Below are 19,569 nucleotides of genomic sequence, written 5' to 3'. Positions count from 1 at the left end.
CGGGGGCGGGGCCGGGCGGGCGGGCGCACCGGGCTGCGGCGGGGGCGGCGGGGGCCGTGGGGCCGAGCGCGGCGGGGGCGCGGGACGCGGGCCTGAGGCCGTCCCCGCCATGCCCCGGCCGCCGCGAGCCCGGGCGTGTGGGCGCGGGACGGGCGCCTCCGCCGCGGCTTCCTCGCTCGGCCGCCGTGCGGAAGCCCGGGGTCTGCGGCTCGGTTTGTCGTTTCCTTCTGGGCGTGGCCTCCGGGCCCGGGGCGCTGAGAGCCCGCGCAGCCGTCAGCCCCGCGCTCGGTGGTGGGAGTCTTTAAAGTCGGCTTCCGCCAGGGCAACCAAGTAACGCGCGAAAAGCAAGGGCTGGAAGCGCCCAACGGGGCTTAGTTCACACGAGCGAGCGGGCTCCGCGCTGAGGCGGGACTGGAGATGAGACGCAGTGCGGAGACGGGGGCGCCGGCTGCGATGGAGGAGCATCGTCCCGCAGAGATGCCTGCCTTTGCGGAGGAGCGCTCCAGGCCTGGAAGCAGCGTCCCAGGCAGCTGCCGGTCGCCCCTGGGTGGTGTTGAGGCTTTGGGCTTTTGGTCTGTGGCAGGAGGTGCGGTTGCTCAGAAAGTCCGCGGCTCCCGCCTGGAGAAGGCCGAGAGAGGTTGCAGGGGAGGGCTGCGTCCCGCCGGGAGCCAGGCGGCGTCCGAGGAGCTGAGTGGTCGCGGCCTCTGGTTGTTGTGCACAGGGCGGAAGCATGTCCTCCCTCCCCGGGGGCGTTAGTTTGGATGCAGCCCGCGCTGCAGCGGAGTCTGAGGACATCGCCGAGCTGCAGCAGGCGGTGGTTGAGGAGCTGGGGATCTCCATGGAGGAGCTGCGCCGGGTCATCGATGAGGAGCTGGAGAAGATGGACTGCATCCAGCAGCGCAAGCAGCAGCTGGCCGAGCTGGAGTCGTGGGTGCTGCACAAGGAGGCCGAGGTGGCTCATGTCGATCGGCTGTTTGATGACGCGTCCAGGTAAGGAAAGGATCCGTGCCCGCGGCGGAGATGGCGGAGGTGCCCGCCTGCAGGCTTCCCGGAGCGGCCGCTCCTGGCGTTGAAGGGAGCGCTTTCCGCTTTGCGCAGTTCAGTCATGGGGGAACCTTAGGCTTCCGTGAGTTTAGGGTGCAGAGCTGCAGCGTCCGCCTTTCACCCGTGGGCAGCTGCTACACGGTCAGTCCTAGGGAGATGAAAGAAAGGCTTGCATTCCTGTACCAAACTTCATTTCCTTGGTAAGATCACCAGGAAGTGAGGATTGTGGCGGCGTTGCTGTCTTCCGTTTCTCTGTACCTGGCCCTGACACTTGAAGAGGGTGTGATGAGAGCACCCTCATTTGTTAGGTTGATTAGGGTGACATGTGACCTTGAATTTGCACTGTAGCTCAGCATAGTCTTGACCTTCTGAGGCTGCCTTTGTACATTCTGAGTGCTGAGGCTATTGTTTTGCTTTTTGAGACAATGTTTCTCTGTAACTGGCTGACCTGGACTAGCTTTGTACACCAGGCGGGCCTGAACCGTGCAGAAATCTGCTTGCCTCTGCCTCCTGAGCGCTGGGACAAAAGTTGTGTGCTAAGCCCCGTGTGGTGGCTCAAGCCTTTAATCCCTGCCCTCAGGAAGCAGAGGCAGGCCAACCTGGTCTACCAACGGAGTCCAAGGCAGCTAAGGCTCCACAGAGAAACCCTGTCTCAAAAAACCAAAATAAATAAATAAAAAGGTGTGCGCTACCGCTGTTTTTGTTGTTTCTAAAGATTTCTCTCTATATAGGGCATGCTGGCCATGAACTTACTGTATTATCCCACAACCCTCAAACCTCGACAATCCTGGCACCACAGGCTTCTAAGTACTGGGAGTACATGTACATTACATGAGGTCCCAGGCCTGGCATTACGTAAATGTATATATATAAATTTTAATACTTTACTTTCTCCGCTGACTTTGATCTTTTACCTGTGTTCCAATATTAGGGCAGTGACTAACTGTGAGTCTTTGGTGAGGGACTTCTACTGCACGCTGGGACTACAGTATCACGACAGCAGCTCGGAGGATGAAGCTTCACAGCCTACAGAAATAATTGAGATCCCTGACGAAGATGATGATGTCCTCAGTATTGATTCAGGTAAACTATCTCACAGTGCGAGCAGATAGAAGATAAGGAAACATATTGTCACTAATTCCATGTGCCAAATTACCTGACTCACTTATTATAGCCCAAAGCATGTATTATTAGCACTATAAATGTTATAAATGTGTCCTATGTTCTGGTTGCTTCCTTGTCCCATTTCAGAGAAAGTATATGTCTCTTCTGTCCTTTCCCCTCATGTGTTTCTGTGTGATTTGCCTGTGTTTTAGCTTCTTTTTCTGTTACACCCTAACCCTAACCTGACAAAGTCAGCTGGAGCGTATAGGGGCTTTTCCTGACTCACGTGTCCAGATCCTAGTCCATGGTGGGGAATCACAGTTCTGGAGCATAAGAGTCTGCTTGCGTTGTTGCTGCAGTCTGGAAACGGTGGGATGCCGCCTCCTGCTGCTGAGCCAGCCCTTCTCCAGCTATGAAGTCTGCGGAACGGTACCACTCACAGAGGGCAGGTCCTTCCTCCTCCACACAGAGTCCCATTTCCCGAGTAATTTAGAATTCTGTCAAGTGGACGTTAACGGTCACAGTGTGCTTGCACATTGATGCAGAGTTCAGAGGTTACGTTAGGTTTACTCCTTGATCTCCCTTCCTTTTACTATGGAGGCAGGCTCTCACTGAACCAGAAGCTTGACAGTTCTCGTGTGTGTAGATAGCCAGCTCACAGTGGGTCTGTCTGAGTGCCATGATTACAGGTTTGTGTTCGGAGGGTCCAGACTCCAGACCTTGGGACATTTATCGATTAGGCCGTCTCTCTAGTCCTTTTATTTTGAGATAGGAGTTCACTATATCGGAACTCAATGTTTAGATCATGCTAGCCTCACACTTGGAGCAACGGTTCTGCTTCGTTATTGCTGCTTTGCTTTTACAAACAGGGTCTCTGTGTGTAATAGCCCTGGCTGTCCTAGAACTTGCTCTGTAGAGCAGGCTGGCCTCAAACTCAGAGATCCGCCTGCCGTTGGCTCCTGGGTGCTGGGACTAAAGATGTGCACTATCACTCGCAGCAATACTTGTGCTTTCTAAGAGCTATGATTATAGGCCAACACACCAAATATTTGCAGTGGTTTATGGCCTACCATTTTTTTTATAAAGATTTATTTATTTATTATTATTATTATGTATACAGTGCTCTGCCAGAAGAGGGCATCAGATCTCATTATAGATGGCTATGAGCCACCGTGTGGTTGTTGGGAATTGAACTCGACCTCTGGAAGAGCAGACAGTGCTCTTAACCTCTGAGCCGTCTCTCCAGCCCTATGGCCTACCTAACTAGGTAACTTTAGCATTTATTTAGACTCCATCCCAAACAGGAGGTTGTTTGATTTATTTCTCCATCGAGTGTGGTTTTTTTCCTTTCTTTGTCTTGCGTGGGTATTTCGCCTACAGGTCTGTGTGTCTACCATGTCTACCATGTGTGATGCCCATAGAAGCCAGAAGAGGACACTGGGTCCCTGGAACTGGAACCTTGTCTGCTTGTGAGCATTCCTGTGGGTGCTGGGAATTAACCCTGTGTCCTCCGGACACGGAGCCGTTCTCCCAGTTGCTGAGCATCCCTCTAGCCCTTTGCTGTTTTTGAGATAGGGCCGCACTATGTATCTCTGGCTGGCCTAGAACTTGCTACCAAGGTGGCCTAAAGCTGAAAGTGAAGCGCCTCCTCTGCCTCCTGTGTGCTGGGATTTGTTATTTCATTAAGCTGTTATTCCTATAACATAAAGCACATACATGTTAGCTATATGATTTAAGTTTTAGTACATTATGTACTAATTCAAGTTTAGAATTACTTAGTTTAGGATTTAGTATATCTTCAAAATATTCCTTTCCTGGAGCTGGAGGGATGGCTCAGAGAGTAAGAGGTTAAGAGCACTGGCTGCTCTTCCAGAGGTCCTGAGTTCAATTCCCAGCACCCACATGGTGGCTCACAACCATCTGTAATGAGATCTGGCGCCCTCTTCTGGCCTGCAGGGGTACATGCAGGCAGAGCACTGTGTACATAATAAATACATCCTTACAAGAATCCCTTTTGCATATTTTCCTTGTTTCCGTGGTCACCCTCAATAACCACATATCTTGTCTTCTCTGTATTTTTGTCACACATGCAATATATATTCTTCTGTTGCTTAGTTTTTTAAAATAAAAATCTTAGGCACTGTTACAGCCACGGCTGGCCTCAACCTCACCACGTGATGGAGACTCGTTTTCAACTCCTGATCCTCCTACCTGTTCCCCCAGCTTCCAAGGGCCAATATCAAGGGCCTAGATTATATGCTTCTATTTATCCTTGATAGGTTCATACATATATAAAAACGTATTTTGAGCCAGCCATGGTGGCGCATGCCTTTAATCCGAGCAATTGGGAGGCAGAGTCAGGTGAATCGCTGTGAGTTCAAGGCCAGCCTGGTATACAAAGTGAGTCCAGGACAGTCAGGGATACACAGAGATGCTGTCTTGAAAACAAACAAACAAACAAAACAAAAACCCAAAAGCAAAAGAAAACAACTTATTTTGATTATATAGACTGCTCACTGCCCATTCTATCTCATTGATTACATAGACTGCTCACTGCCCATTCTATCTCATTGATTACATAGACTGCTCACTGCGCATTCTATCTCATTGATTACATAGACTGCTCACTGCCCATTCTATCTCATTGATTACATAGACTGCTCCCTGCCCATTCTATCTGTCTTTCATCTCTCCAGCTAACTTGTCTGTCCCTATCCTCCTTTTATGTGTTGTTTCTGTGTCTCACTGAGTTTGTAACCCACTGAGTTGTTTAGGTTGCTTGCTCGTGCATGCTTGTGGGGTTCCTTACTGGGTCATGGACAACTTACTAGTAGCTATGTTCCCCAAGAAAAATTGCTCCCCCCCCCCGCCCCCGGTAACTGCCAGGAGTTCTCAAGGAGGGGTGAGGCTTGGAGCCCCTTTCCCATCCTTGCTGGAATGTTGGCTGACTTGATCTTGTACAGGTCTTAAGGCCAGGTAACCAGAGTTGCTGTGGGTTGGTCAGTCCTAGGCCCTAACACGTGCAGAAGATGGCTTTGCCGACGCTCCTTCCCACCGTCCTCCTCGAAGCTGTCCTGATCCGCGTTGGCTGGGGAGCTCACAGGGTCCTTTCAGGGCTGAGCACTCAACAGTCCCTTGTTCTCAGTACTTTGACCAGTTATGAGTCTTCCCATGAACTGCTGCCCACTGCTACAGGCCTCCCCATGAACTGCTGCCCACTGCTACAGGCCTCTCTGGCCACAGCTGAGCGCAGGGCTAGCGAAGTGGCTCCTTCAGTGAAGGTGCTTATCACACCCTGGCTTGAGCGGGGTCCCCAGGACTGTGTTACATTTGGCCTCTTTCCGGTTTGGGTTATTAGGATGCTGCTGTGGACATTTGACTTTAAACGATTTTGTGGGCATCATAGTTAATAGATGTTTGGTTCCTTAGGCCAAATTGCTGAGGTATTTGAGAGCTGGTTACCAGGTTATATTCTTGTGAGTGCTGGGGACATTCTTCTCAGTGGTAGAACACTTGCCTAAACAGAGACATGGTCCTCATTGTTGGAGTGTGAGAGTTCCAGGCTGCCACTGTTTACCAGTGATTGTTGCTCACAGGCTTTGTCTTCGCTTTTGCCTCCCCCCCCCCCACCCCCCTGGAGACAGCCACAAGGGTTACAGGGCAGCCTTGGTGTCGGAGTGAAGCCATCTCAAAAGCAAAGATAGGGTGATATTTGAAAGGTCTGTTATTACCGAGGACACAGAAAGAATTGTATAATGGTGAAGACAATTTTGTAAACCTTTTGGAGGCTGGATATGGTAGTTCATGCTTTTGTCCAACACTGAGAAGGCAGAGATGGGTGAATCTCTCTGAGTTTGAGGACAGCCTCCTCTGCACAGCAAGTTCCAGGCCAGGCAGGACTGCAGAGTGAGACCCTGTCTCCGAATGAGGAAGGGCAAGGCCTGGGCGTGGATACTTAGGAGTTGTTTCCTGTTCGCTGGATGGAGGGTCTGGAATATGTTTGTTTTGAGACAGGGTCTTTTGTGACTCAAGCAGGCCTAGAATTGCATGTGTGGGTGAAGGTGCCTCTAACTCCCTGATCTTTCTGCCTGTCTGCTAAACGCCGAGGTTGCACATGGGTGCCTCACCGTTGGCGTTCGTAGATTGGCAAATGGCAGTAAGTACATGAGAAGATGCTCAGTGTCACTCATCAGGGGCGACATGTACATGGAGCCACTCATTAACTGCTGTGCATGCCTGTGAGACACACATTCAGGGGCACAGCACTTGTTGGGGTTTTGTTTTTCAAACAGGGTGTCTCTGTGTAGCCCTGGCTGTCCTGGACTCACTCTGAAGACCAGGCTGGTCTGGAACTCACAGCGATCCACCTGCCTCTGCCTCCCTAAGTGCTGGGATTACAGGTGTGTGCCACCTTGCCTGGTAGTAAGAATTTTTAAAATTAAGTGAATTTTAGAATGATTTCCTTAGATAAAGTAGCCATGTTTCACATACACTAAGAGCCAGGTGTTAATGGCGTGGACAGTGATATTTCTGGGGCATTTCTGTCATCATCAGCACTTCTGTTACACCATGCTTTTTGAAATAAGCATTTGCTCAAGTTCTATAACTTTGTCTCATTTTTAAATTGTGTGAATAATTAATAAACTACTGCTATAAAATTTCAATGGACAATGACTACCTTCAGTGTTGTAATCTACTGTCTGTCTCAGTACTTATGCAGAGGTGAGCACTGGCAGGCACTGGCCGTGTCTGTCTGTAGACCCCCTGACTTAGCAGGCTGCCCTAACTAGGCTATGGTCCTCCTGCCCTACTTGTTCTTACTTTGACACCAGGTCTAAGTTGCCCAGTGTAGCCAGTTCTTGTTCTATAGCCAAGGCAGGTTTTGCAGGTGCCGTGTTCCTGGCTCAGCCTTGCACAGAGCTGGGCTTTTTAGGCTTTGACTCCAGACCCTGCTTTCCTTCGATACTTTCTTTCTTATATATATTTATTTAAAATACTTTGTTATTCTTATTGGTACTAGGATTGAACCCAGGACCGTACACATGCTGGGCCAGCACTCTGCCCTGTGCTCCATCTCCAGATGTTAAATTGCTCTGTCAATGATGTTCTCCACTCGGGGTGTGAGGGCATTGCGTTATTGCTTCATTGTGGATTCCAGCGCCGACATCTTTACAAACTCACTCGAGTTCTTTTGCTCCATAGGTGATGCTGGCAGCAGAACTCCAAAGGACCAGAAGGTGAGTGGGGCTGGGTATAGGCAGTGAAGAAGAATGAAATTGGGCTGGAGGGATGAATCAGTGTTTACGGAGAGCACACTGCTTTTCTGGAGGACTTGAGTTCAGCTCCAGCACCCATGGTGGGAAGCCTTCAACCACTGTAACCTAACTCCAAGGAAGCCAGTACCCTTTTCTGGATTCTGCAGGTACCTACACAGAAGTGACATTCACTATACACAATTAAACAGGCATAAAACATTATTTTGTGGGGTTCTTTGGTTTGGTTTAGTTTGGTTTATCAAGACAGGGTTTCTGTGTAGCCTTGGCTGTCCTGGACTCACTTTGTAGACCAATTGGCCTTGAACTCGCAGTGCATCTGCCTCCCGAGTGCTGGGATTAAAGACGTGTGCCACCACGCCTCGCGATATAAAACATTCTTAAAGCCAGGCAGGGTGGCATAAGCCTTGAATCCCAGCCCTGGAGAAGCCGTGGAAGATAGATGTCTGTGAGTTCAAAGTCAGCCTGTTCTACATAGAGAATTCCAGGACAGCCAGGGCTGCGTAGAGAGTCCTTCTCTGGAAAAATCAAAAGAGAAAGAGAAATGGACGGAGGGAGAGAGGGAAGGAGGGAGAGAGGGAGGGAGGGAGGGAGGTCAGAAGTTGAAGCCTCAGAGGCCTAGGATGAAGATGACCCTTTCCTATGCACGCTTCGGCAGCACGTTTACTAAAATTGGAATGATACAGAGAAGCTCAGCATGGCCTCTGCGCAAGGATGACCCGCAAATTCTTGAAGCATTCCATAGGGAGGGGAATAGGGTGAAAGTGGGAGGGAGGGAGCAATGGGAGAATACAAGGGATGGGATAACAAATTAGATGTAATCTGAATAAATTAATTAAATTTTTTAAAAAAGAGAGAGAAGGGCTGGGCGTGGTGGCGCACGCCTTTAATCCCAGCACTCGGGAGGCAACGATCGCTGTGAGTTTGAGGCCAGCCTGGTCTACAAAGTGAGTCCAGGACAGCTAAGGCTAACACAGAGAGACTCTGTCTCGAAAAACCAAGGGAAAAAAAGAGAGAAAGAGAAAGAGGCCAGGTGTGGTGGTGCATGCCTTTAATCCTAGCACTCGGCAGGCAGAGGCAGGTGGTCTACAAAGTGAGTCCAGGACAGCCAAGGCTACACAAAAACACTGTCTTGGGGGAAAAAAAGAAAGAAAGAAAAGGGAAAAAAGATGACCTTTTCCTTTAAAAAAAGAAGAAAAAGAAGTGGGTCTAGAGCACTGGCTGCTCTTCCAAGGACCCAGGGTCAGTTCCCAGCACCCACATGGCAGCTCACAACTGTCTGTGACTAGTTTTAGGGATCCAACACCTCATACAGATGAACATGCAGGCAAAACCCCAATGGACGTGAAATGAAATGAAGCAGGCTTTGCTAGTGGTAATCAGTCTTGTTCTGAGCACTGTCTGTGACGCTTCGCTGTGTTCCCCATGTAGAAGCCTCGTTAGTTGGAATCTTCAGGTAGATGGTCAAGAATATTGAAAAATGGGGAGTTTGCCTCACTCTGGCCTCCAAATATAATTGCATCCATCTTAAGTGTTGAAGACAGGCTGCTCACAGGAAGCGCTCTTTTTCCTCACTGACTGACTGGCTTGGCAGGATCAGCGATGTGAACCAGGGCCACATGCCAGTGCTGCCTCCTGAGTCCCTGGCGTCTCACGGTGTGTCTACCTCATGATACTGAGTTTTTCTTTGTCTTCTATTTTCCTGCAGCTCCGTGAAGCTATGGCTGCACTAAGAAAATCAGCCCAAGATGTCCAGAAGTTCATGGACGCCGTCAACAAGAAGAGCAGTTCTCAGGATCTACATAAAGGTCAGTGTGGAGGCGTGCCTGCATGGACAGAGGAGAGTTCTTCGTGAGGTGTCACCGGCGGTCGGCTTTGCATCCCAAACCCTGTCTTACTTGTCTGCTTCTTGTAACGTTAGCTTTGTGTCCACAGTCAGTCTGCTGTTGATTGATGGGGTGACTCGGCCGTTGACTGTTGTTGCTGTGCTGTCAGTAAGGAGTTAGGGCTACGCGTTGTGGTGGCAGCTGTTGGTAGGGTATGCCGAAGGAGTGAGAAACACGTGGTGTTCTGTAGGAAGTTTCTCCTGTTCGCACAAACAGTTGAGTTGTCTTGTGCTTCTGCCCCTGTGCAGGGGTTCAGCAAAAGTGGCTAATGGTCACAGAATACCTGTTGCCCTAGTTTGCATATTACTCTCTGTTTGTTTGTGACTGTATCTGGTATGTCCCAGGCTGGCCTTGAGCTTGCTATCTTGCTGAGGATGACCTTAACCTTTCGGTCCTTCTGCCTTCCCTATGTGAGTGCTTGAACTACTGTGCCGCCGTGTGCAGAGCTGAGGTGCAGGTTCAGAGCGCTGTGCTCGCTGTGCAAGCCCTCCACCAGCTGAGCCACGCCCCTGCTCCCAGCCCAGTCTCTTGACATGTCCTTTCTCCATCCCACCTTAACATCGCTGTATAACAAAGGTCTGTGTATAGGAGCCTTGGGTCAGATGTCTGGAGAGCTGAGCAAAGATGGAGACCTGGTAGTCAGCATGCGGATCCTGGGCAAGAAGAGGACCAAGACGTGGCACAAGGGCACCCTGATCGCCATCCAGACTGTCGGTATGAATGCCCCACTAGGAGGAAGGAGGCGGGGACGGGCGGCCTGCAGGGCTCCATTGCTGAGTCTCCCCAAAAGCCTGTCCTTTGTCGCCTGTGTTACAGCCAGGACTTACAGAGAAAGGAGCGCTTCTTTGTTTTTCTTTTCTAAAATTTTATTTGTTTGTTTTTGTTTTTGTTTTTACACAGGGCTAGGAAAGAAATACAAAGTGAAATTTGACAACAAAGGAAAGAGTCTGCTGTCTGGGAACCATATTGCCTATGATTACCACCCTCCCGCTGACGAGCTGTTTGTGGGCAGTCGAGTGGTGGCCAAGTACAAAGACGGCAGTCAGGTCTGGCTCTACGCGGGCATTGTAGCTGAGACCCCCAACGTCAAGAACAAGCTCCGGTATGTGAACAAGGACTGTAAATTATAGGGAGCAGGAGGGGGGAGCACAGTGCCCATCTGCACATGCTGTGGCCTGTGGTCCAGATTTCACCGTTGGCTTTTGTGTTCTCAGTCCCTTAGGGTCAAAAGCCTTCTGTTTTTCCATGTGCGTTATATATGCATATGTCTTATGTAATTTTAAATAAATATATATACATATATACATATATATACATGTACAAATATAGCGTAGCTTAGGCTGCTGTCGTGTTTCTTGTGTATGCCAGGTCAGTCTGGGATTCATGTGCCTCCCGTCTCTGTCCCCTGAGTGCTGGAGTTGGAGACATGCCTTCCATGTAACCCTAACTGGCCTGGAATTCACTGTGTAGATTTGGTCTGAAATTTATAAAAATCCTCCTCCTCTTCCTCCTGAGTGCTGAGATTAAAGGTGTATGCCACCATTCCTGAAAGCATGAATGATTTTTAGAAAAGAGGGTGGATTCTTGCTTAGTATAAGAAAAAAAAAAACTTTGGATGGAAGTAAAAGACTGGACTGCTGTGATTCAGAGACTGTATAAAGTGTTATAATGTAGTCGTAGGAAAACGTGTTCTCTATAACATCCGTGTGCTTTTTCTTTTTCCCTTCAGATTTCTCATTTTTTTTGATGATGGCTATGCTTCCTATGTTACGCAGGCAGAGCTGTACCCCATTTGCCGGCCACGTAAGTGTCCTTTACACACCTCCTCAGCTCCAGTCTCCTTCTCTCCTTCTTCTTTTAAGGATGTGTTTTATTATTAAGTATATAGTGCTCTGCCTACATGTACACTTGCACACCAGAGGAGGACATCGGATCACATTATAGATGGCTGTGAGCCACCATGTGGTTGCTGGGAATTGAACTCAGGACCTCTGGAAGAGCGGACAGTGCTCTTACTCTCTGAGTCATCTCTCCAGCCCTTGACATTTGCATCTTACAGATGTGCTTTGATTTCCAGACACTAAGGCTTAAAGAGGGCTGTCCTCACGTTTCCCACTTCTGTTAGTGTTGTCTAAGAAGCTGTGTGCGTGTGTGCAGACGTGTGTGTGTGTGTGTGTGTGTGTTGTGTGTGTTTGTGTGAGCGTGTGCGTGCAGGCATGTGTATGCCCGCGTGGGGGTGTGTGTGTGTGCATGCCCGCGTGTGTGTGTGTGGCAGCATTGGGTTTTACTCCTGTGGTGTGCCCACCTTCTTTGGTTTTCGTGTTAATGCTTTACTGTATTTGGATGAGAGTGTGCTGCCACATATGTGCATGTGCGTCTCCTTGGACTGAGTTAGGTCTGGTTCTGAGCTGCCATTGGGTGCTAGGATTTGGACTGACACTGGAGTGCAAGTGCACACCGCACGGTTAGATCTTCATAGTTGCGAAGCAGGCACATTAACAGCTGTGTTAGCCCCGCAGCCTTCATAACTGTGCTTATTTTACTTACCTTTTGAGACAGGGCTTGTCCACGTAGTCCTGGCTGTCTAGAACTACACAGACCAGGGGACCCTCGAGCCTACAGTGGCCTACCTGCCTGTACCTCCCACAGTTATTTTTGGTTTTTGGTTTTATTTTTTAGAGACAGGGTTTCTCTGTGTAGCCTTAGCTGTCCTGCACTCAATTTTTAGACCAGGTTGGCCTCTAAACTCAGAGATCTGTGGCCTCTACCTCTCAGTGCTGGGATTCCAGGCGTGCCCACCACGCACACCTGCTCCCACAGTTATTTTTAGTCTCTGTGTGTTACACTTGTGCACTCCCATTGAGCCGGGTGGTGAAGATGCCCCGTGTCTTCTGTCACTCACATCCTTGTTGCCTGAAATTTGACCTCACTGAAGCCAGCTCATTTTGAGTAGGTTAGCTGGCCAGAGAGCTCCCAGGATGCACCTGTATCTACCCCTAAGGCTGCAGTTACAGGCACACATAGCTCTTTCACATGACTGTTGAAGCTTTTGCACATGTCCACATGCACACTTTAATTACAAGAGTTTTTACCCACTGAGCTATCCCTAGATCCACAATTGTTTTCAATTGCAGAAGAGTAGTTTTCTGCTTATCAGTGTTACCATGGAAATAAACAGCATCTTTTGAGTTTTTAAGTTTTTTGTTGTTGTTGTTTTGAGTTTTTAAGTTTTATGTTTGCATATTCACATGTGTTTGGGCGTGTGTGTAGGCCAACATCAACATTGTATGCCTTCCATAATGACTATCTACTTACTGTAAGGTTATTGGCTAAGCCAACCCCAGCTAGCCAGGCTGCCCTCAGGACGTTGTGTTTCCGCCCCCTGAGTGTTCGGGCTCTAGGCAGCCTGCACAGCACTTGGCCTTTCCAGGGCTCGTGGGCCTGAACTCCACTTGTCATGCCTGTGTAGCAGGTGCTGTCTCTCCAGTGGTGCAGCTGGCCTTGAATTCCTAGCATACCAAGGCTGGCCTTGAATGCCAGGCTTATAGATACATGGTGCCCCTCATGACTATAGTGTGGGGGGGCCCTAGGCTGGCTTGCTTGCTGCTGGGTGAGGCGTTAGACTCTTTGGATCCACCTTCCCCCCACATTGCTGGAGTTGCAGGCGTGTGCTGTGTCACACAGCCCTTGTGAGTGTGGATTGAGGATGGCTCAGCAGTTAAGAGCACTTGATGCTCTTGCAGAAGACCCAGGTTCAGTTCTCAGCACTTTTATTTGGCAGCTCACAGCTGTCTATAACTCCAGTTCCACAGGACCCAATGCCCTCTGCTGACTTTTTTGGGGACTGACTGCACATACATGATACACAGAAATACATACAGACAAAACACTCATACCTAAAATAAAAATAATAACTCTTTAAAAGAAATAAGGTTTTTAGGAGTTGAAAAAGGAAACAGTAAGCAGTAGTGTAGCTCAGTGGTGGTGAGCTCTTACTTTGTATGTGGAAGGCTCTAGGCTTGATCACCTCAACATTGATAAGAAAAAGAAGTAAGCCAGACAGTGGTGGTGCGTTCCTTCGATCTCAGCACTCAGGGAGGCAGAGGCAGGAGGATCTCTGGAGACCAGCCTGGTTTACAGAGTGAGTTCCAGGACAGCCAAGACTACACAGGAAATCTCTGTCTCAAAAAACCAAAAAAGAAGAAGATGCAAACATAGTGAGACCGTGCCTTAAAAAAAAAGTGTGTGGGGGGGGCGCTAATTTTTTATTTCATCTACTAGTTAGTAAGAATCTCTATAAAGTGAAATGTCTGTGTTTTACATAATTGCTTAGATTTGTGTATGGCTTGATTTAATATTTACCTGATTTTATTTGCATTTGCACATTAGGTTCTATACTTAAGATGATCTCAGTCGGGTGGCAGTGTTGCACACCTGTAATCCCAGCACTCGGGAGGCGGGCGGGTGGATCTCTACAAGTTGGAGGCCTGCCTGGTCTACAAAGTGAGTCCAGGACAGCCAGGACTACACAGAGAAACCTTGTCTCAAAAAAAGAAAATTAAAAAAAAAGATGGTCTTGGTTTTGCTTCCCTTGAAGTTATTTGTTTTCTTTCAGTTTTAAAAGTGCCCCCATTCTTCCCTTTTGATCCGTGTCCTTCCTGTCCTCAGCTGTGCTGCTTTCCTTTGCACAGTGAAGAAGACTTGGGAGGACATAGAGGACAGCTCCTGCCGGGACTTCATCGAGGAGTACATCACTGCCTATCCAAACCGCCCCATGGTTCTTCTCAAGAGCGGCCAGCTTATCAAGACTGAGTGGGAGGGCACATGGTGGAAGTCTCGCGTGGAAGAGGTGGACGGCAGCCTCGTTAGGATCCTGTTTCTGGTAATGCTCTTCTGAAGAAGAGCTGTGGCAGGCTGAGGGGCAGGTGGCTGCCAGGCCCGATGATCAGAGGTGATCGTGGCCAGGCCTCCACGGGAGACAGGACTGATTCTAACCCTGAGCCTGCTGTTCTGCGTTCCTTTCCTTCTGCCTCCCAGGATGACAAAAGATGTGAGTGGATCTACCGAGGCTCCACACGCCTGGAGCCTATGTTCAGCATGAAGACATCCTCAGCCTCTGCAATGGAAAAGAAGCAAGCGGGGCAGCTCAGAACCCGCCCTAATGTGGGTGCGTCCTAAAAGACGCCCAGGGAAGGGAGGGACAGGACAGAGCAGCGGAGGGGATCACGGACGGCAGCTAGCCTCTTATTTACCAGAGCAGCGCCACAGCCTCACTGATAGCGTTGTGTGTCCCGAGTATTTCCACTAGTGGTGATGGATTGTGGAGCTGCCACTACATTTCTGTGGCTCTGAGTCTCTCTAAATATCACATAAGGCCGCCTGTAACCAGTCCCAGCATTTGGAAGGCAGAAGTGGGAATACCAGGTATTTAAGACCATCCATGGGTCCGTGTCACCATGCCTCAAAACAAAACCAGTGTTCTAGTACACATCCTTACTGGTAGAAATAATGAATACAAATAATCTTAACACTTAGAAAATTGTTATTTGTCATATTGTGTATAGATACAGGCATGCACATGTCCACGTTCTTTTTTTTTTTTTTTTTTCCCCTCTTTGGTTTTTTGAGACAAGGTTTCTCTGTGTAGCCCTGGCTGTCCTGGACTTGAATTGTAGACCAGGCTGGCCTCGAACTCAGGTGATCCGCCTGCCTCTGCCTCCCGAGTGCTGGGATTAAAGGCGTGTGCCACCACGCCTGGCACATGTCCAAGTTCTTCTGTGGCCGAGGACAGTCTTGGGTTAGTGCCTGTCTCCCTCCTTGTTTAAGCCAAGCTCCATTGTTCATTGCTGCAGCGTGCAGGGCGAGCTGCCTGCGCTGAGGACTCTCCATTCTCCTCAGGGTCACTGGGATAACACAGTGCAGCCCCATGCCTGACTTTACTATGTAGGTTCTGTGGATTTGCAGTCAGGGCCTTATGCTCGTTGTGCTGAGCCATCTCCACATTACATTGTTGCATTTTTGTTGTTGTTTTTTGAGACAGGGTTTCTCTGTCCTAGAACTCTCTCTGCCTAGTCTCAACCTCAGATGCCCCTACCTCTGCCTCCCCGGGGCTGGGACTAAAGGCGTGCCCTGCCCAGCCATGTGCTGCCCTTTCATGTATTAGTTGATCGGGCGTGTGAGTAAGAATGTTTGACAGAGCTGTCGCCCCTCAGCAGTCAGCCCTTGTCTGTTTTTCTGTAGGTGCTGTGAGGAGCAAAGGCCCTGTGGTTCAGTACACACAGGATCTAACAAGCACTGGAACCCAGTTCAAGCCTGTGGAGCCCCCACAGCCTGTAGCCCCACCTGCCCCACCCGCCCCACCCGCTGCACTTCCTCTTTCCCCGCAAGCAGGTGACACCGAGTGAGTCCTTCTCATTCTTTTTCCTACTTTTGTTTTTATTTTTGGGTTTTGTTTTCTTCTGTTTTTCGAGACAGGGGTTCTCTGTGTAGCCCTGGCTGTCCTGGACTCACTTTGTAGACCAGGCTGGCCTCGAACTCATGGAGATCCGCCTGCCTCTACCTCCTGAGTGCTGGGATTAAAGGCATAAGCCACCACAGCCCAACTGTTTTGTTTGTTTTTAACCACACATATCATCTGAATCCTCACTATATGGTCTCTTCTCAACCCTGCTAGAAGCTTAGAAAGCCAGCTTTCTCAGTCTCGGAAGCAAGTGGCCAAAAAGAGCACGTCGTTCCGGCCAGGGTCTGTGGGCTCTGGCCATTCTTCCCCGGCCTCACCCACACTCAGTGAAACTGCGCCTGCTGGGAAACCTGGGATCAACCAGACGCACAGGTAAGGGAACCCCAGACTCCGGGCAGCCTGACAAGGTGCTCCGCTGTCGGGGTCTCTAAGGGCCTTTGAAGTTATGTTAGTGAGAAACTTGGACTTAAAAAGGCAACTTCTGAGAATTTGGTAATAAGAATAGTTAAGTTAAAACCGAGCACTTCAGATGCAGAAACAGGTGGATCTCTCTGAGTTTCAGCACAGCCAGAGCCACACAGAGAAGCCCTGTCTTGAAAGAAAAGAGTGGTTAAATTAGAAATGTCATGTCTAAGAAACTCTGTCATCAGAGAGTCATTTGCCGAGACTTTGGAATTTGGGGTCCTCATCATTGCTTCAGCAGACCCTTCGCAGTCGGCCGGGGCGCTGAGGACACAAAGCACACAGGCGCTGTGCTGGACTAGACTACTTTCATAGCGTAAGACATGCACTAGGGAAAGGCAGCCCGCTGAACTCTGTCTGTGACGAGTAAACCGGGTGTCACTGCATCATTGTCCAGGCTTGTTTGCTAAGGCAAGGGCTCTGCCATTTTCCCTTAGCACCCAGAGCACAGCTGGTGCATGGGGACGATAGTAGAGGGTTGGGAGCCGCAGGGTAACCTGGGCTACTTGATGAGACCCTGTCCTTAAAAAAAGATGACAGGAAGGATGACTGTGCAGCAGAGAGGCACGTTACCTTCTGATCTGATATTTTGCACTTAATTTGTAGATCACCTTTGGCCTCAGTGACATCTACCCCAGCCCCCGCAGGGCCTGCGGCTCCTCCAGCCTTCCATGGCATGTTAGAGCGGGCACCAGCCGAGCCGTCCTACCGTGCCCCCATGGAGAAGCTTTTCTACTTACCTCATGTCTGCAGTTACACTTGTCTGTCGCGGGTCAGACCCATGAGGAGTGCGCAGTACCGGGGCAAGAACCCTCTGTTAGTCCCGCTCCTGTATGACTTCCGGAGGATGACAGCCCGGCGGAGAGTTAACCGCAAGATGGGGTTCCATGTTATCTATAAGACACCCTGTGGTCTCTGCCTTCGGACAATGCAGGAGATAGAACGCTACCTTTTTGAGACTGGCTGTGACTTCCTGTTCCTGGAGATGTTCTGCTTGGATCCATATGTTCTTGTTGATAGAAAGTTCCAGCCCTTTAAGCCTTTTTACTACATTTTGGACATCACTTACGGCAAGGAAGATGTTCCCTTGTCCTGTGTTAATGAGATTGACACGACTCCCCCACCCCAGGTGGCATACAGCAAGGAGCGCATCCCTGGCAAGGGTGTTTTCATTAACACAGGCCCTGAGTTTCTGGTTGGCTGTGACTGCAAGGATGGGTGTCGGGATAAGTGAGTTGGCGGGGTTGGCGGGGATTGCTTTTTCTGCCTTCAGCTTTTTACCTCTTATTCTTTTTATTTGAATTGCTTTCCTCCTCTTCTCCTCCTTTTCCTCCTTCTCCTCCTCCTCCTTCTTCTCCTCCTCCTTTTCTTCCTCCTCCTTCTCTTCCTTCTCCTCCTCTTCTTCCTTCTCCTCCTCCTCCTTTTCTTCCTCCTTCTCCTTCTCCTTCCCCCTCTTTCAGCTAGAACTCTGCTAAGACACCATAAAATACAGAGAGAATTTGGGTGTAATAGCACATACCTGTAATCTCAGCATGTGAGAAACTGAGGCAGGAGCATCTTGAGTTTTGGGCCAGCCTGGGCTTTATAACAACTTTGAAGGTAGGCTGGGCTAGCTACATAGTGAGATTTTACTGAAAATAAGAAAGTCATGGAGGCAGAGGTAGGTGGATCTCTGTGAGTTCGAGGCCAGCCTGGTTTACAAAGCAAGTCCAGAACAGCCAGGGCAACACAGAGAAACCCTATCTCAAAAAAAAGAAAGAAAGAAAGAAAGAAAAGAGGAAAAAGAAAAAGTCATCAAGTAGGAAGACCAGGGTCTAAGAGTCTGGTATGGCCCCACCAGTGATCCTGGGAACATATATATCTGTGTGTTCTGTCCCCACACAGAGAAACCTTGTCTTGGGGGGAAAAAAAAAAAAAGGAAGAAGAAGAAGAAAATATTTCGCTGCTATTACCGTGTCCCCATCCTTTGTTGTTTGTTTTTCACCCTAAACTTCAAGTTTATTGAGGACATGAAGGACCCCTGAGAGTCCCTGGTGACTGAGGGTAAGGTCTTGGCTTCTCCCTGGTCAGAGAGAGTGTTTTTATAACCAAAGACTGCCTTAAAGCATGGCGCTTTTTAGAAGTCCGTTTATTTATTTATTTTTTTAATATTTATTTAATTTTAATTTGTGTACGTTGCTGTGGGAATGTCAGATCTTGGAGTTACAGACAGTTGTGAGCTGAAGCATGGTGCTTTTTTTGCCGAGCCATGGTGGCGCACGCCTTTAATCCCAGCCCTCAGGAGGCAGAAGCAGATAGATCTCTGAGTTCAAGGCCAGCTTGGTCTACAAAGAGAGTTCCAGGATAGCCAGGGCTACACAGAGAAACTCTGTCTCAATGAAAGAAACAAAGCTGGGTGTGGTGTCTTTTGGCTCCACCTTGCCCACAATAGGGCTTGCTTCATATTCGGGTTGGCCCATGGAGGTTGAAGTCAAGTCTTTCTATAGTTCTCACATTTTGTGCAAGCTTTGCCAGAAAAGTCACTCAACAAGTACACCTCCTTGTCACACATGGGGCACCTCGGGTGTGGTGTGGCAGAGCCTGGCCAGAGACGAGTGGCTGCAGTTGTGGGCTCTGGACTCAGTTTTGGTTTCAGTCTTCTGTAGCTTAGGCCGGCCCGGAACTCACTGTGTAGATGAGGCTGGTGGTTGAGCCCTGATGTTCCCGCCTCCGTGTCTCAGGTGTTGGATTACAGATCTGCATCACTCAGTACAGCTCCCATGCTTCAGGTGCCCAAAGAAAGTCCCAGCTCTAGCTGTCATCCTTTTCTCTACAGATCCAAATGTGCCTGCCATCAGCTAACTATCCAGGCCACGGCCTGTACCCCAGGAGGTCAAATCAACCCTAACTCTGGCTACCAGTACAAAAGACTAGAAGAGTGTCTGCCCACAGGGTGAGTAGTCAGGTTGGTGAGATCCTCAGTTAAGAGGAGTATGTTCTTATTTTCCTGTTTGTAAGAACCATTGGGAACCTGAGGATTGTCGTGAGTGTGGTGAGACATCCTGTGATTCCAACCTCAGCGAGCTATTGCCTTTCGGATGGCAAAGCAGGAAATAGTTTCAGACCCATCTGAGCTATAATAGCAAAATCCTGGCTCAAAAAACGACAGAGGGTGAGTAGAGAGTTTCTAGTTTTCTCATATAGAAAACATAGAAGGGTGTGGTCGCATGTGTTTGAAATCCCAGCCCATAGGAGGTGGATGCAAAAGGACACTTGATTTCTAGGTCAGCTTGGATTGTGCAGCAAGAACTTGTGTAGAAAAAAAAGTGGCATTGCTGGTGTTCTTGTTCTTGCAGTTAGG

The 19,569-nt window shown here is 49.2% G+C and overlaps 1 protein-coding gene and 1 non-coding gene across 2 annotated transcripts in view; both read left to right on the top strand.

Annotated features, from left to right (window-relative positions):
• The first annotated feature begins 715 nt into the window (after nucleotides 1-715).
• The window catches only part of LOC127199552 (histone-lysine N-methyltransferase SETDB1-like), a 30,975-nt gene continuing 12,121 nt past the window's right edge, over nucleotides 716-19,569 (top strand). The window contains exons 1-13 of the mRNA XM_051157697.1: nucleotides 716-990; nucleotides 1,976-2,127; nucleotides 7,351-7,385; nucleotides 9,130-9,229; nucleotides 9,884-10,021; nucleotides 10,208-10,409; nucleotides 11,037-11,110; nucleotides 13,999-14,189; nucleotides 14,345-14,474; nucleotides 15,548-15,707; nucleotides 15,981-16,139; nucleotides 16,836-17,459; nucleotides 19,045-19,161. Coding sequence (XP_051013654.1) covers nucleotides 731-990; nucleotides 1,976-2,127; nucleotides 7,351-7,385; nucleotides 9,130-9,229; nucleotides 9,884-10,021; nucleotides 10,208-10,409; nucleotides 11,037-11,110; nucleotides 13,999-14,189; nucleotides 14,345-14,474; nucleotides 15,548-15,707; nucleotides 15,981-16,139; nucleotides 16,836-17,459; nucleotides 19,045-19,161 — 2,342 coding nt within the window. The 5' untranslated portion in view covers nucleotides 716-730. The remainder of the gene's footprint in view (nucleotides 991-1,975; nucleotides 2,128-7,350; nucleotides 7,386-9,129; nucleotides 9,230-9,883; nucleotides 10,022-10,207; nucleotides 10,410-11,036; nucleotides 11,111-13,998; nucleotides 14,190-14,344; nucleotides 14,475-15,547; nucleotides 15,708-15,980; nucleotides 16,140-16,835; nucleotides 17,460-19,044; nucleotides 19,162-19,569) is intronic.
• Nucleotides 8,066-8,170, top strand: LOC127199735 (U6 spliceosomal RNA). The gene has a single exon (XR_007831999.1). It is a non-coding gene; the product is annotated as a U6 spliceosomal RNA (small nuclear RNA).

The sequence above is a fragment of the Acomys russatus genome, chromosome 15 (assembly GCF_903995435.1).
Source record: "Acomys russatus chromosome 15, mAcoRus1.1, whole genome shotgun sequence".
Lineage (NCBI taxonomy): Eukaryota > Metazoa > Chordata > Mammalia > Rodentia > Muridae > Acomys > Acomys russatus.
The sequence above is the reverse complement of the archived record's forward strand: the minus strand, read 5'-3'. Positions and strand labels throughout refer to the sequence as shown.